General features: G+C 31.8%; 1 protein-coding gene across 20 annotated transcripts in view; it reads right to left on the minus strand.

Moving 5' to 3' along the window:
* Mia2 (MIA SH3 domain ER export factor 2) overlaps positions 1–14,287 on the minus strand; it is a 102,486-nt gene that overhangs the window by 15,986 nt on the left and 72,213 nt on the right. For 14 of the 20 annotated variants that reach the window (XM_048798640.1, XM_048798639.1, XM_048798638.1 and 11 more), the window contains 4 exons: positions 11,205–11,272; positions 9,902–9,984; positions 7,950–8,078; positions 3,829–3,987 (listed from right to left, as the gene is read on the minus strand). In XM_048798640.1, the coding sequence (XP_048654597.1) occupies positions 3,829–3,987; positions 7,950–8,078; positions 9,902–9,984; positions 11,205–11,272 (439 nt within the window). The remainder of the gene's footprint in view (positions 1–3,828; positions 3,988–7,949; positions 8,079–9,901; positions 9,985–11,204; positions 11,273–14,287) is intronic. The other 6 variants (XM_048798643.1, XM_048798641.1, XM_048798642.1 and 3 more) reach the window with 1 other exon arrangement.

Raw genomic sequence — 14,287 nt, forward strand, 5'->3', positions numbered from 1 at the left:
TTTCATTCATAATAATCCTAAACTGGAATAACTTATTGTCTTTTTTTTTTTTTTTTTTTTTTTGGTGCCAGGGATTGAACCCAAGGGTGCTTAATCTCTCTGAGCCACATCCCCAATCCTTTATTTTTATTTAGAGACAGGGTTCTCACTTAAGTTGCTTAAGGCTTCATCAAATTGATGAGGGTGGCTATGAACTTTCGATCCTCTTGCCTGAGTCTCCTGAGCTGCTGGGATTATAGGTGTGCTCCACCATGCCTGGAAAATGCCAATCAAATAATAAATAAATTGGTACAATTCACTTAGAAAATATTATACACCAAGGAAAATAAACAAATTAGAAGAATATGCAATAATATGAATGAGTCTCAAAAAGATAATCTCATATCAAAGAAGTTAGACAGAAAAGAAAATATACCATACAATTCCATTGATATGTTCAAAAAACAGACCCAAGCTAATTACAGTGTTAGAAGTGAAAATAATGGTTATTTTTGGGCAGGGTAATATTTGGAAGGAAGTAGTTAATTGACAAAAGATGACTTCTATAGAACTCATAATGTATTGTTTTTTCATTTTGGGTGCTGGTTACAAAAATATGTCCACTTTATAAATAATTTACTGACTTGTATTTTTATATTTCCTTATATGACTATTAAGTAATGTATTATTTTACTTTATGAATAAGATTGAAAAGAATCTCTAAATTAGTCATATTATACTATAAAACAAGATAATATGCAGCAAAGAATATCAAAATCTCCTCCTTAAAAGCATGCAAGGCACTGGGTTCAATCCTCAGCACCACATAAAATAAGTAAATAAATAAAGGTATCGTGTCCATCCACAACTAAAAAAAAATTTTTTTAAAAAAGGTTCATACACAAAAGTATTCATTTTAGAGCTGTGCTAGCCAATAAAGTAGCTACTAGTCATTTAACACATGCGGTTTTTAAATTTTAATTTTCATTAATTAACATTAATTAGTGCAGGTTGCACTAGGAACATTTTAAGTGCTCACTAGCCATAAGTGTCTAGTGACTACTGTACTGGATGACACAGATAACCTTCCATCTGGCTGGAAATGTAGTTTGGTGGTAAAGCACTAGCCAAGCATGTACCAGGCCCTGGGTTCTCCAGCAACACACACACACAAAAGAAAACTTTCTATCACTGTCAAAAGTTCTAATAGAGAGCTTTTATAGAAAAATAAGTATATTAATATTATATTCATTTTATTGTACTAACTCATTATTCACTTACATAACCATACCTTATTTTTAAAAATATTTTTCTTTTACTCTCTAACCCAATATCTTGACATAAAAATGTTCAGTGGGAATTCATTTATTTATGTTATCTAGGATAACATAATATATATAATTCATATTAAATTCATATACATATACATATAAATTGTAATTGGACACAATACCTTCATTTTATTCATTTTTTACATGTTACTAAGGATTCAACCCAACGCCTCACACGTGCTAGGCGAGTGCTCTACCGCTGAGCCACAACCCCAGCTCCACTGGGAATTCTTATAAAAATAAAACTATAACACATAGATCCTGACACTTTATTTAGGACTTAAAACACAGTTAATATTTAAATCCTTCCACATGGGAAAGCTAATAACTCATTGTGTGCTGTGTGTGTGTGTGTGTGTGTGTGTGTGTATGTTTTACTGGTGATTCAATCCAGGGTTTTTTGTATTCTAGGTAAACACTCTACCACTGAGCTATACTCCCAACTCTTTTTACTTTTTATTTTGGGACAGGTTTCACTAAGTTGCCCAGAAATGGCCTTGAACTTATGATCCTCCTGACTTACCTTTCCAAGTAGCCAGGATTACAGGCATGTGCCACTATCCCAACCCCATTGTATCTTTCTATATAAAACAATAATTTTCAAACTAACTTCTAACAACCAGAGCTGTAGTTAGAAAATAGTCATCTAGAAGATAGTGAAATTACCTACTTAATAAATGACAGCACCTCAATTTTATTTTAAAAATCAAAGACAAATGAGCCAACACATACAAATTGAAATTTTGGTGTTGGTGGTGGGGGCGGTTACCAGGGATTAAACGCAAGGGCACTCAACCACTGAGCCACAGCCCCAGTCCTCTTTTATTTGGATACAGGTCTTACAGAGTTGCTTAGTACCTTGCTGTTGCTGAGGCTGGCTTTAAACTCATGATCCTCCTGCCTCAGGCTCCCAAGCAGCTGAGAATACAAGCATGAACCATTGCACCCAGCCAAACTGAAAATTTTTATGAAAATCATTCTTTTGTTTGGTACCGGGGATTGAACCCAGGGGTGCTTGACCACTGAGCCACATTCCCAGCCCTTTTTAAATATTTTATTTAAAGACAGAGCCTTCTTAAGTTGCTGAGGCTGGCTTTCAACCTGCAATTCTCCTGCCTCAGCATCCTGAGCAGCTGGGATTACAGGATCCACCTGAAAATCATTCTTATGAAGTTAACCTTAGCAAAGAAAACATATAAACAATTTAAACTATTTTCTCACCAGTCCACTTTAATCTTATATAATACTCTCTCTAAATATGAAAATACATGTTTTTCTTATGGACTGAAGCACTGATCAAGTCACCCTAGTAAATTTTTATTCTAGTTTAGTATTTATAATGGACTGGTTATTTCCAGTCATAAGTGTTAAAATTTTAATTGAGTACTAGATATTATGTGAATAATACTGACTTATTCATATTATTTACTAAAAATATTTTTCTGCTAAAACTGTAAATAACATTTCCAATTAAATTCATTATACAAAAAATAAACTGAAAAGTGATGTGAGTGCTAGTTAGTTACCTAGGCACTCCACTTATAAAAAGTAATCAAGTCATATGCCTAAGAATACTTGGCTTTCCTATGGCATATTATATCCAATAAGGTGTTTTTTTTTCTTTTTAATTTTAAAATACAGATTCAGAGAAAGCTGCAATAACATGTTCTGGATATCCTTTATCCAGTTTCTTCCAATTTTTGTATCCTTCATAAATATAGGGCAATATAAGAGGAAACTAACCTTGGTACTATGCATGTATATATTTTATGCCATTAGTCACATGTAAATTGGTGAAATTACCACCACATTTGAGCTGTAGAACTATTTGTCTACATGTATGTTTATGTCTATTCATGTGTTTGTATATTTTCTACATGGTACTGACTGAAAACAGGCACTTACAAAATAAGGTGAATGGCATAACTGCACAGAAGTGACAGAAGAATTTGAATACCTATGTTTATAAACATATTATTTTTTTTAAATCTAAAAGATATATAACTAAATACTGAGAACATGATGAGATAAGGAGAATTTTTCACTTTTCTAATTATACATCTCTGCATTGTTTAGATTTTCTAAAATAATGCATTACTTTTCTTGGTATCAGGGATTAAACCCAGGGGCACTTAACCACTAAGCCACATCCCTAGCCCCTTTTTAAATTTTGAAGTAGGGTCTCACTAAGTTGTTGAGGCTGGCCACAAACTTGCAATCCTCCTTCCTCAGCCTCTTGAGTTGCTGAGATTACAGGGATGTGTCACTATGTGTGGCTAGAATGCATTGCATTTTTATAAGCAACAAAAACAATAAAGACCTTCCATTTGGGGGGCAAAGCAGCTTTCTGTAACGTAAACAATAATCTCCTACTATTCTGTTTAGAAATTTTTTTTTTCCTAAAACATATCATGGTTTTTCCTAAAACAGAAAACACACAGTCCTCTCTTTATTCCTACTGGCTCCACCACATACTAGCTGCCTTTCAAACATAATAATAACCTTTGTTTTTACATACCTGGTGGAGGGATCATCATCCTACGATCCTGTTCCCATGGAGGTGACAAGGACCCAGTGTCAGAAGGTGCTCTATGAGGATCAGTTAACCTATCATGGCTTGATTCTCCCCTTTCATTGCTAATCTGATGGTCCAGAGGATTCTCTGGGCCTCTTGAGCCTAATTAAAGGAAAAAAGCATACAAATCTGTTTTATCTTAAAAATGGCATAAGACTTATCAACAAATAAAATTAAGATACTCTAAAAGGTGAATATAGATTCTAATTAAGTTTCCGATAAGATTTATTTATTTATTTAATATTTATTTTTTAGTTTTCGGTGGACACAACATCTTTGTTTTTTGGTATGTGGTGCTAAGGATCGAACCCGGGACGCACGCATGCCAGGCGAGCGCGCTACCATTTGAGCCACCTCCCCAGCCCCATGATACATTTAAACTATAATTCTATCCTATCCTCATTTCTAAGACAAGATAAAAATAAATCTTTGCCTTGTGGATAAACAAACATTTGCCTATAAAATTCATTTTTAATTGTAATCATCATCATTGTTTTATCCTTAAAAATCAGTTTTTAAATCACAAATACTGAGTTTCAAATAAGGACATAGAAAATAAATTTCTATACTAGACGTAATAAGATGATTATAAATAAGAAATCTTAATAGTGAAAATGAGCAAGATTCTTTTCAGTCATCTTAGTGGCAATATACTTATTTCAATAATTTTGCCACTACTCAAAGTATTTTTTGGAACAACTCGTTTGGAAATGTACAGTACTCAGATTAACTTAAGAGCCATGCAAAAAATGGAATCTCAATTTGTAGTAGCATGACTTTCTACTTTTGCCTAAAAACAATTTTAATGAGCCTGATTACAACCTTTACAACCACCAGATAAATACAGCCATAAATGGCTTTTAAGTAATTTCTAAATATCAAACTCCCAGTCACAAAAAAGAGAACTCACAATCTCTGACGGAAATTCTAAATCAAATTACAGCATTTATGGAATAAATTCTTTAATAAACAAGATAATATTCACTTAGATAAGAAAATTCAGCACATTGATACTTCTAAAAAGGGAGGAATAATTTTAGAGTTCCCGTTCCATGGTCACGGGAAGAACAGGACCTTAATTAAAATCCCACACTCAATTAAGAAGAAAAAGACATCCAATAAAAAAATTAATATCTTGTTTATCTGTCATTGAGGGAGCAAATATATTTTCCAGAACATAAAAGCTTTATTATGTTCAAGAAACAGCTTTTAAAAGTCTGTTTTCAATAGAAATCTAACTAAAATACTTCTCCCATTTCAGTGACTTCCTTGAGAGGTCAAAATTAATTTGACCTCTTCTTAGTAACTTGTAAAAGAAATCAGTAGAAAAATCATTTCTTAACAAATAATGATCTTTTTTTAAAAAAAACTTCCATCTATTCTCTTTTATAGGCTCAGATCAACAGACTTTGTCAGGAGGGCAAATATCATTTTTCTTATGGTTCTATTAAATTCCCCAAATCTGTCCTCCTATTTTGTTCATTCTTCTAATTAGTTCATTAGAAGTCTAGAAAAGCCGAAAATGTTTTCAAGAGTCAGATATCCTGAGTTCATCATCTAGATCAAAGGACAAAAATTTAAAAGAGATATTCAACAACAAATTCCATTACTATGTGTAATTACAATGCACTAATAAAGAATATTATGGGGAAATAAAAAGAAATTCAAAGACTTTCTCCTTATTGCTTACTATCAGACCACAACTGATCACTAGGTAAAAATTACAAATCTGAAAATGTCAGAAGTTAAAAGTTTTTCTTTTATTATTATTAAAACCAAAAGCTATATACAATTTACTACAAAAAGAAATTATTTTCCTATATTCAATCTTATTTAAACATACAGCTCATCCAAACTTTCAAATGTGAAAATATAATAAAAGGGAGGATGCTCTCTTTCCTTCCTTGGTGACTCAGAAACTTTCAGTCCAAAGCATTCTTTTAAGACCTGCTGATAACTTACCAAGAACTTCTGTAGCTTTTTAAACATAAAGTAATAAAACACCTTTGCAAACAATGCAAACACATTGTATCTTGAAAGCAATTAAATAGGAGAAGAAAGTAAAAACAGAAGAGGAAAAAAAATTAAAGGTAAATTTTATTCTCATTTCATATATGAAACTGACTACAAGCAATCCTTGACTTATATAATTTCAACTTCCAGTAATTCACATTTTCAATTTAACCAATTATACCCTATTTCTAGGGTACTGTTTTTCAGACTTCTAGCTGCTACCTATTTGTGGTGTGTGAAGTTAATCAGCATTCACAGAATGAAACTGAATAGAAAATATCACAAATCATCAAAACTATAATGGTAAGTATAATTTCATATAACTGGTTTCAATTATATTTATGTTTGTGTGTGGTATGACATGATAAGAAAATGTATTTCTTAATATAAGTCAATTTTTTTAAAAAAATGGGGTAAGGGAACACTGACTTAGGATAATAAGCCCCAAGCTTATTATCTGCTATAGCAGACCTATGAGTTTCAAAATTATATCCCTTCTTGGAGTGCTCAATGCAGAGCCCCCTGGGGTTCTTTGTATACTTCCTTTTCCCTAGGAATTTCCAGCTCAACACAAACAAAGGCTCTTTCCAAGGTGAACCCAAACCGTGAACCCAATCTGCAAGGGTCTGGGAGGTAGAAAGGAGCAGCTCTAAGTGGAGCAAAGAGAAGATATAAGTACGAATGCCAAAGAGAGACTATCTCACAATCAAAAAGGAGAAAGTGATTTTCTTCATATTCTTTGAAAGAAATTCCTAAGAAAGAGTTCCAAAAATGTTTAGAATAATGGCAGCTTCAACAGGGAAGTATACAGCGTTCCTGAGACTGTTTTGATGAGTAATATCAATTTGAATTTATGAACTTTGATACAGAGGATTTAGTCTGGTGTTTTTAAATGTAGTCTCATTATATCATGTTCCTACCTCAGATTCAGACTGTTAAAATCACTCAGAGAAAAGGTGGGAACATTTCACTAGTGAAAAATGCCATCAGCTCTCATAAAATAAAGATGTAGGACTAAACACCTAAGACTTTCAATTTTAAAATAAATAAGGCTCAATATTTTTGAATTTGGGCAAAAATCAAGGAAAAACTTTAAAGCAACTTGACAAAGTGGAGAAAATATGGTGAGAGAGCAAAAAAGGAATCTCCAGGCATAGAAGTTTTCAAAGGCAGTAGGGCCTTTGAAACACCAGGGTGACACTGATGATGTAAATGCAGAAATACCAATTGTTACACTTAGGCTTGAGGTAGCCACAGAAATTCTCAAGAACAAGTAAGGGGTGGGGGGTGGGGGGCAACAAAGTAGACCACCTGGGTTGGTCTCAACAAATAATTTAGGTCTATATAAGGTTTCCTTCAAAACTCTGCCTAAAAGAGCACGACTGAATTCTTCACTTTGAGGGGAAAAAAAAGGGTTCTTCCAATTCCTGGTTTTCTACAATAAAAAGATAATGGTAATAAAGTAAAAAAAAACTTAAAAATCCTACATTCAATAATGTTTCACCAAAATATAATTTTATGCTACGTTATTCTGTAATTATATTTTATGCAATCTTTAAAAAGTTTTATATTATGTAGTATAACATACAGTTAAAATATGATTGCAAAAAGGTGTACATCATGTCATTGATCAAAATGTAATCTCGTACAGATTAAGTATCCTTTATTGAAAATAGTCAAGACCAAAATGTTTCTGGTTTTGAAGTTTTTTAAAATTTAGAGTACCTCCAGGCACTTTATTGATTGCGCACTTAAAAATCTAAAAGCAGAAATACTCCAAAATCCAAAAATTTTTGAGCACCATGCCTAAAAAGTTCTGGATTTCAGAGCACTTTGGATTTTACAACCTCTGCAACCTTATTTCTAAAGAAAATATATTAAAAATTAGATGTTGTAGAGATCTTTCCCCCCAAAAAAGCAACCCTCAGTAAGTGCAAGGAATGCTCGTATTTTCCAAGTGTGTATTTCACAGATCATTTTAAAAGTAAGTTGAGATGAAAAAATAAAGGAAGGAAGAAATATAGAGTAATAAAAATGTTTAAACAAGATACCTCTTCCTCCTCCCCCTGGAAGCAAAGGTGAGAGTCTGAGTGGACCCTCCAACAAAGTTGGAGGAGAGAGAAAAGCTCTCCTTTCAGATGAAGGTTGACCCAATGGTGAGGCACCATATGGGGAATGCTCTGGAATAATTAAAACAACATATTTAAATTCATAGCTTCAGTTAGCTACACTATAAAGTTAGATTGCCATATCAACCATTACCATCAGGTCTTCTTATTGCCAACTTAAGTTTAATCCATTGCCTTTGGTTTTGCTAAAATTAAATATGAAGGACTGTTGGTTTTAGGACTGAATTAAATATGAAGTCTGTTGGTTTTATTTTGTTTTGTTTTTGCAGTGCTGGGATGAAACCCGGGGCCTTATGTGTGCTAAATAGGAGATCTACCACTAAACTACATTCCCAGCCCTGAATTCTCATATTTTTACAGACATTTCAGTCAATAAAAATATCATCCTATAAGTGATTAATTCACTTAAATAATCATACAGTTTAAGCAAAGGATACTGGTGATATTTTGGAATTATAGGAGGATTTGGGAGACATTAAGTTTTTTGGTTTGGTTTAATTTTTCATTTAGCAATAATCATGCTTGGATAAACCTCATTGGGTACAATACCAACACTGTGCAAAGCAGTTTTGTTTTGGTATTATTGCAATATGTTTCCAGATATTTCAGCTGCAGGTGAGGGTTACAACACGGTAGCATTCACTTTAAATTAGGGCCACATAGGCTATGTTGGGTCATAAAATGTTGAATAAAGCTCAGATTCTGAAATGTAGAAAACATATAAAACACTCTGAAGCATCAGAAATTATTTCTGATTCTGACCAGTAAAAAATCAGGTTATATACAGTATTCATCAAATAGGTCACTTTCTCTACAATCCATGTAACCAAGAGCACTAACATTTTATAAATAACCACTCTCAAGTAATGGTTATGCTTCCAGAGGTCAAAAATCAACATCAAAAAAGAAACAAATATCACCAAAATAACATTTTTTTAAAAGCAGGGTAAATTCTATAAGGTGTAGCTATTATAATATTCAAACCAGTCACAACAACAACAACAAAAAAAAAATCAAAGCATTATTTACCCTCCCTGAGACTTCTACACTGGATTTAGACAAAAATTCCTTCTATAAAGTTCCCCCACAACTGTTACTACTTTAAATTTGTAATAGTCTGATATTTTTAAAATGTAGAAATAGACTTTCACTTTAATTAAAGATGATTCTCAAAAGTGATTTTTTATAATTTCCCAAAGATTATTAAAATGAGATTCTATCTATAAAGATTGGTTTATTTTCACTGTAACAGGAGCTTAATTAAACTAAAATTATTTTGAAAAATTTAAACGATTTGAAATAGTTTGTTATCATTGAGGATGCTAATTCAATGATGAATGAATGGACAGAAATAGTAAATACATCTTACAAAGAATTGGGGATAATTAAATTAATCAAAACTAAGATTAAGTTTTCCCCACTTTTTAATTTAATACTTTTAAATAATTAAAAAACAAACATTTTTATTCTCATTTTTATAATTCAAGAAAATTTCTAAGTACAGTTAACATGTAAACAGTCACTATGTTATTCTACTGAAGTACTTCTAATTCATTCATTCGCCCAAAAAATAGTTAGTGAGTACCTTATTAATACCAAGCTCTTGGCTTTTCAAAGAATTCACAGTACTAAAAATATGTTATTTTACAAAATTCTACTAAGAAAGGGACATAGAAATAATTTTCATTACTACTAGCAAAACAAAACCCAGAAGTATGGAGTTCATAAGAGAACATAGAATAGAATCTGGCTCTAAAATCTAAAATATCTATAAATAATAGTAGTAATTTATGCTATTACAAACTATATATGCAATATATATGTAATCTATATATATTATGTATTTTAAATGAGGGGTTAAAAAAAAGGACTACCTCTGCCAAATGTTGTATTTGGAACATCAAGTGCATAAGGATCTTTTTCTAAAAGTTCAAATTTAAACTCTGTTTCAGTTAATCTGTAAATAAAGAACAAACATCTCTAAGTTAAGATGGCCAAGAGAAGCACCCACATTTCAAAAAAATTCCACTAACAAATAAAGCTACTCTTACTATCTCCATATCTGTATAGCGGAATAGGTCCTCAAAAATTATTCTGACCAAAACACCTTTCTCTCTCTGTCAATACTTATTTTCGGGTAACCAGTTTCTTGTTGCCTAAGGATAGTGATGCTTTGTTAATGTTTGGAATTGTTCCATTTTTTTCCTCAAAACTAAACTTCAATGAGTAGTGTATACAGAATCCAAATTTTTCAAATGGAAAACCCCTAAGGTCAATAAGTTTATCATTTTAACTAATATAACTGAGGGTAGGAGTTTAAATGATTTGAGTTTAAATTAAGAAAATGCAGGATTAAAACCCAGCATTACTGGCTCTTCTTTATGTATGCTTTCCATGGTAATGTAACTCATGATTTCAATATAACATAAAACTAGAAATCCCATTAACCCTTCTAACTCTTTTATCCTTCAACTTTTTATCTTAAAAATCTAATATTTTAAAGAAATTTTATTTCTAGTTTTTAACCATCAGACCTGAAATAAAATATTTAATTCTTTGGCTTTAATTTCTGAGAGTCGAAAATACAAGTAAGAAGACTGAAACTAATATTCAACAATGTCAATAATATAGTCTGGCAAGAAATTAGAACACTCTGAGAAGACTGATACCAGCCTCAGAGGAAAGCATTTACTCTTCCTCTGCTACATACTTTTATTCTCCCCTTCATTTTATTATTATACAACAATGTCACCTAATACAATGAAACCAGGAGACAACAAACACTTATTCTCTCTACTTAACCATAAAGAAATGCTGATACTATCAACATTACAATGTCAGATATTCACCTTTTTCTTTTCTTCCCTTTTTACCTCACTCCACATATTCTGGTTTACCAAAAAAAAATTTTAAGTTACACTTAGAATCTATAAACAGTTTTCCCCAAATGCTGCTTCAATGACCTTACTAAAACAAGCATTTCAACAATAACAAACAAACAAGCAAACAAAAACTAGTTACACCTAATAAAACTAATAGATATTCCATAACAGGATATGCTGAATCCATTGCAAGTTTTCTTATTTTTCCTTAAAAAAGTATTAATTAATAAAATAACTAACAACAAAAGTAATAACTAATTTTAAGTTTTTAAAGTGTTCCCACCAAAATACTTACTTTTGTCTGTTGTGAGCATTTTCTTTCCTTAAATCATTAAGGTTTCTTTCAGCTGCCCGAGCTGCCAACTTAAAGAAGTTAATACATATTAAAAATACATTAATACAAACTTCATGAAAGAATAGCATAAGTATCACAATAATGGCATAGAAATATCTCAATCTCTTAAACAAGTATCCATTTCAATAAACTCAAGGTAAAACATTTTAAATTTAGGGAATTATTTAAAAAGGGAATGTGTTTCATGTAAGCAGAAGACATGAGCCTAAGGCTGGAGTTTAATTGTGTACTTGCTAATAAGTGTAACTACCTTTATGTGAAATCATGGATTAGCATTATTTGGTGATGCAAATATCCAAATTACAGGGTAAGAATCATATAAAAACACAAAAGCTTAGGGCAAAGGCAATGGAGACACAGGGTCACTAGGCATGGCAGCATTCTGTATCGAATAAGACAAGCATCTCTGAGGAAAAAAAATTACTGTGATTCAGTGAACTACAAAGATCTATAATAGTTTCACAGCATGACAGTTCAGGTCTTTTTTTTAAGTGGATGAATATAATCAATGCACATTGCACATCTGTTAAGCATTGTACAGACGGCATTTTTCTAAGTCTTTTACATTTGTTTAATGATTTTTAACTTACTAAGAGGTTAAAAATCAAATATATAAATAAAAAAGTTTATGATAAATATCAAGAACATGCAGTGTTCTCAAACAGATGTGGACAAAGGCTAAACATGTATAGTATACTGCATGTTTCCCCATCATTCTGTGGACTCTTAAAATTATTATTTTTTATTTGTTTTAATTAGTTACACATGACAGTACAATGACCTTGACATATCATACATTTGAATCAGATGGGATATAATTTCTCATTTTTCTGAGTATACAGGTTGTAGAATCACATTCGTCATGCAGTCACATATATACACACAGTAATAATAATATCTGTTTCATTCTACTACCCTTCCTATCTCCCCATCTCCTCCCCTCTCCTCCCCTCCCCTCCCATCACTTCTCTCTACCTAATCTAGGGTAACACTATTTTTTTTTCCTCACATCTTTTTTATTTTTTATTTTTTTTATTATTAGTTGTTCAAAACATTACAAAGCTCTTGACATATCATATTTCATACATTTGATTCAAGCGGATTATGAACTCCCATTTTTACCCCGTATACATATTGCAGATTCACATCGGTTACACATCCACTTTTTTACATACTGCTATACTAGTGTATGTTGTATTCTGCTGCCTGTCCTATCGTCTACTATCCCCCCTCCCCTCCTCTCCCCTCCCCTCCCATCTTCTCTCTCTACCCCATCTAGCCAATCCCTAAAAAACAAATGCCAAATGTCATCTTTGATATAAGGAGAGCAACTAAGAACAGAGCAGGGAGGAAGAGCATGAGAATCACCATTAAACAGGGATGGGGGGGGAGGGAAAGGGAGAGAGAAGGGAAATTGCATGGTAAAGGAAGGAGACCCTCATTGTTATACAAAATTACATATAAGAGGAAGTGAGGGGAAAGGGGAAAAAAAACAAGAGGACTCTGAAAATTAGATTAAACAATTTCGGAACACTGAACTGACGGCTGGACTGATCATACAAAGATAGAGAAATTAACAGTCTATAACAATAATTACTTATAGGTAAAGGGAACAATGCTGTCATATATTCTTTCACTTAAAATTGTGAACTACACATTAGAACTCACTTTAACTGGCCAAAGAATAAATTCTGTAAATTTTTAAAAAAGCATAGCCTAAATATTTTTTATCACTATCAAAAAAGATTCCACATGTAATTTTCTTAAGTAATTATATAACCAAATTTGTACTAACAATATTACACCAATGGCAATTTTAGTGAAAGTATACCAATTAAGTTAACTCTTAACAACGAAGAACCAAAATTACTTATAAATGTTTTTAAGACAATATGACATACCATTAAAAAAATATTTTTTTTTTGGCAATACTGGGAATTAAACCCAGAGGTACACTCTATCACTAAGCCACATCCTCAACTTTATTTATTTATTTTAGAGACAGGGTCTTGCTAAATTACCTATTTTTCATAATATATCTTTATGTTGATAGCTTATTTCCTAAAAGTTTTTGTGTCTTGTACTTAAGAACTAATATATTAAGAGCCCGGCATGGTGGCACATGCTTATAATCCAAATAACTTGGAGACTAAGGCAGAAGGATAGAAAGTTTGAGGTTGACCTGGGCAACTTAATGAGACACTTTCTTAAAATAAAAAATAAAATAAAAAATGGCTGAGAATGTAGAGCAATGGTAGAGTGCTCTTGGGCTCAAAGGCCAGTAGTGGAGGTGGGATGGGGGTGGGGAGAAGATGGCAAAATGATTACAGACTTTTGAAAAGCTTATAGCTTCAAAGATTAGGTAAAAGTGTTTCATGAATGATCAGACACTGATCTAAAACGCTATATTCAAATACTGAATACTTATACTTTTAGGTACAGCTATCTTAGAAAAAGAAACAATCCCTGACTTACGGAGTTTAACTCTTATGGTATAAACAAATATAAATGACTACAGCAAATAATAACAAGATACCTGACACAGGACATACAAAAACAAAGAACTACCTGAGATCAAAGGAAAAACCAATTAAATCGAACAGGATGAAGCAAAGAAATGCTTAGTGAAGAAAGTAATATCTGAAATGATAATCATAAAAAGTAGAAAAAAACTAAAGGTTCATCAAATGAGAAAAGTTTTATAAATTATGAAACATTCATAGAAATATATCAATGACATTAAGAAAGCAATTTATATATGATATGTCAAGAGCTTTGTAATGTTTTGAACCAATAAAAAAAAGAAAAAGAAAATAAAAATTAAAAAATTAAAAAAAGAAAGCAATTTATAAATAGTAAGATATAATAGGATTTCTTAATTTCTTCTTTCTTTTTTTAATTCATGCTTTTATGTTTAAATGCATTAAAAGAATAGATAAATGAAAGCAATATTAATGATTACTTCCTTGTACCTCTCCATATGGTCTGAACTTTTAATATAATTTTACAAATGGTGAAATTCA

The sequence above is a fragment of the Marmota marmota genome, unplaced genomic scaffold (genome assembly GCF_001458135.2).
Source record: "Marmota marmota marmota unplaced genomic scaffold, marMar, whole genome shotgun sequence".
NCBI lineage: Eukaryota > Metazoa > Chordata > Mammalia > Rodentia > Sciuridae > Marmota > Marmota marmota.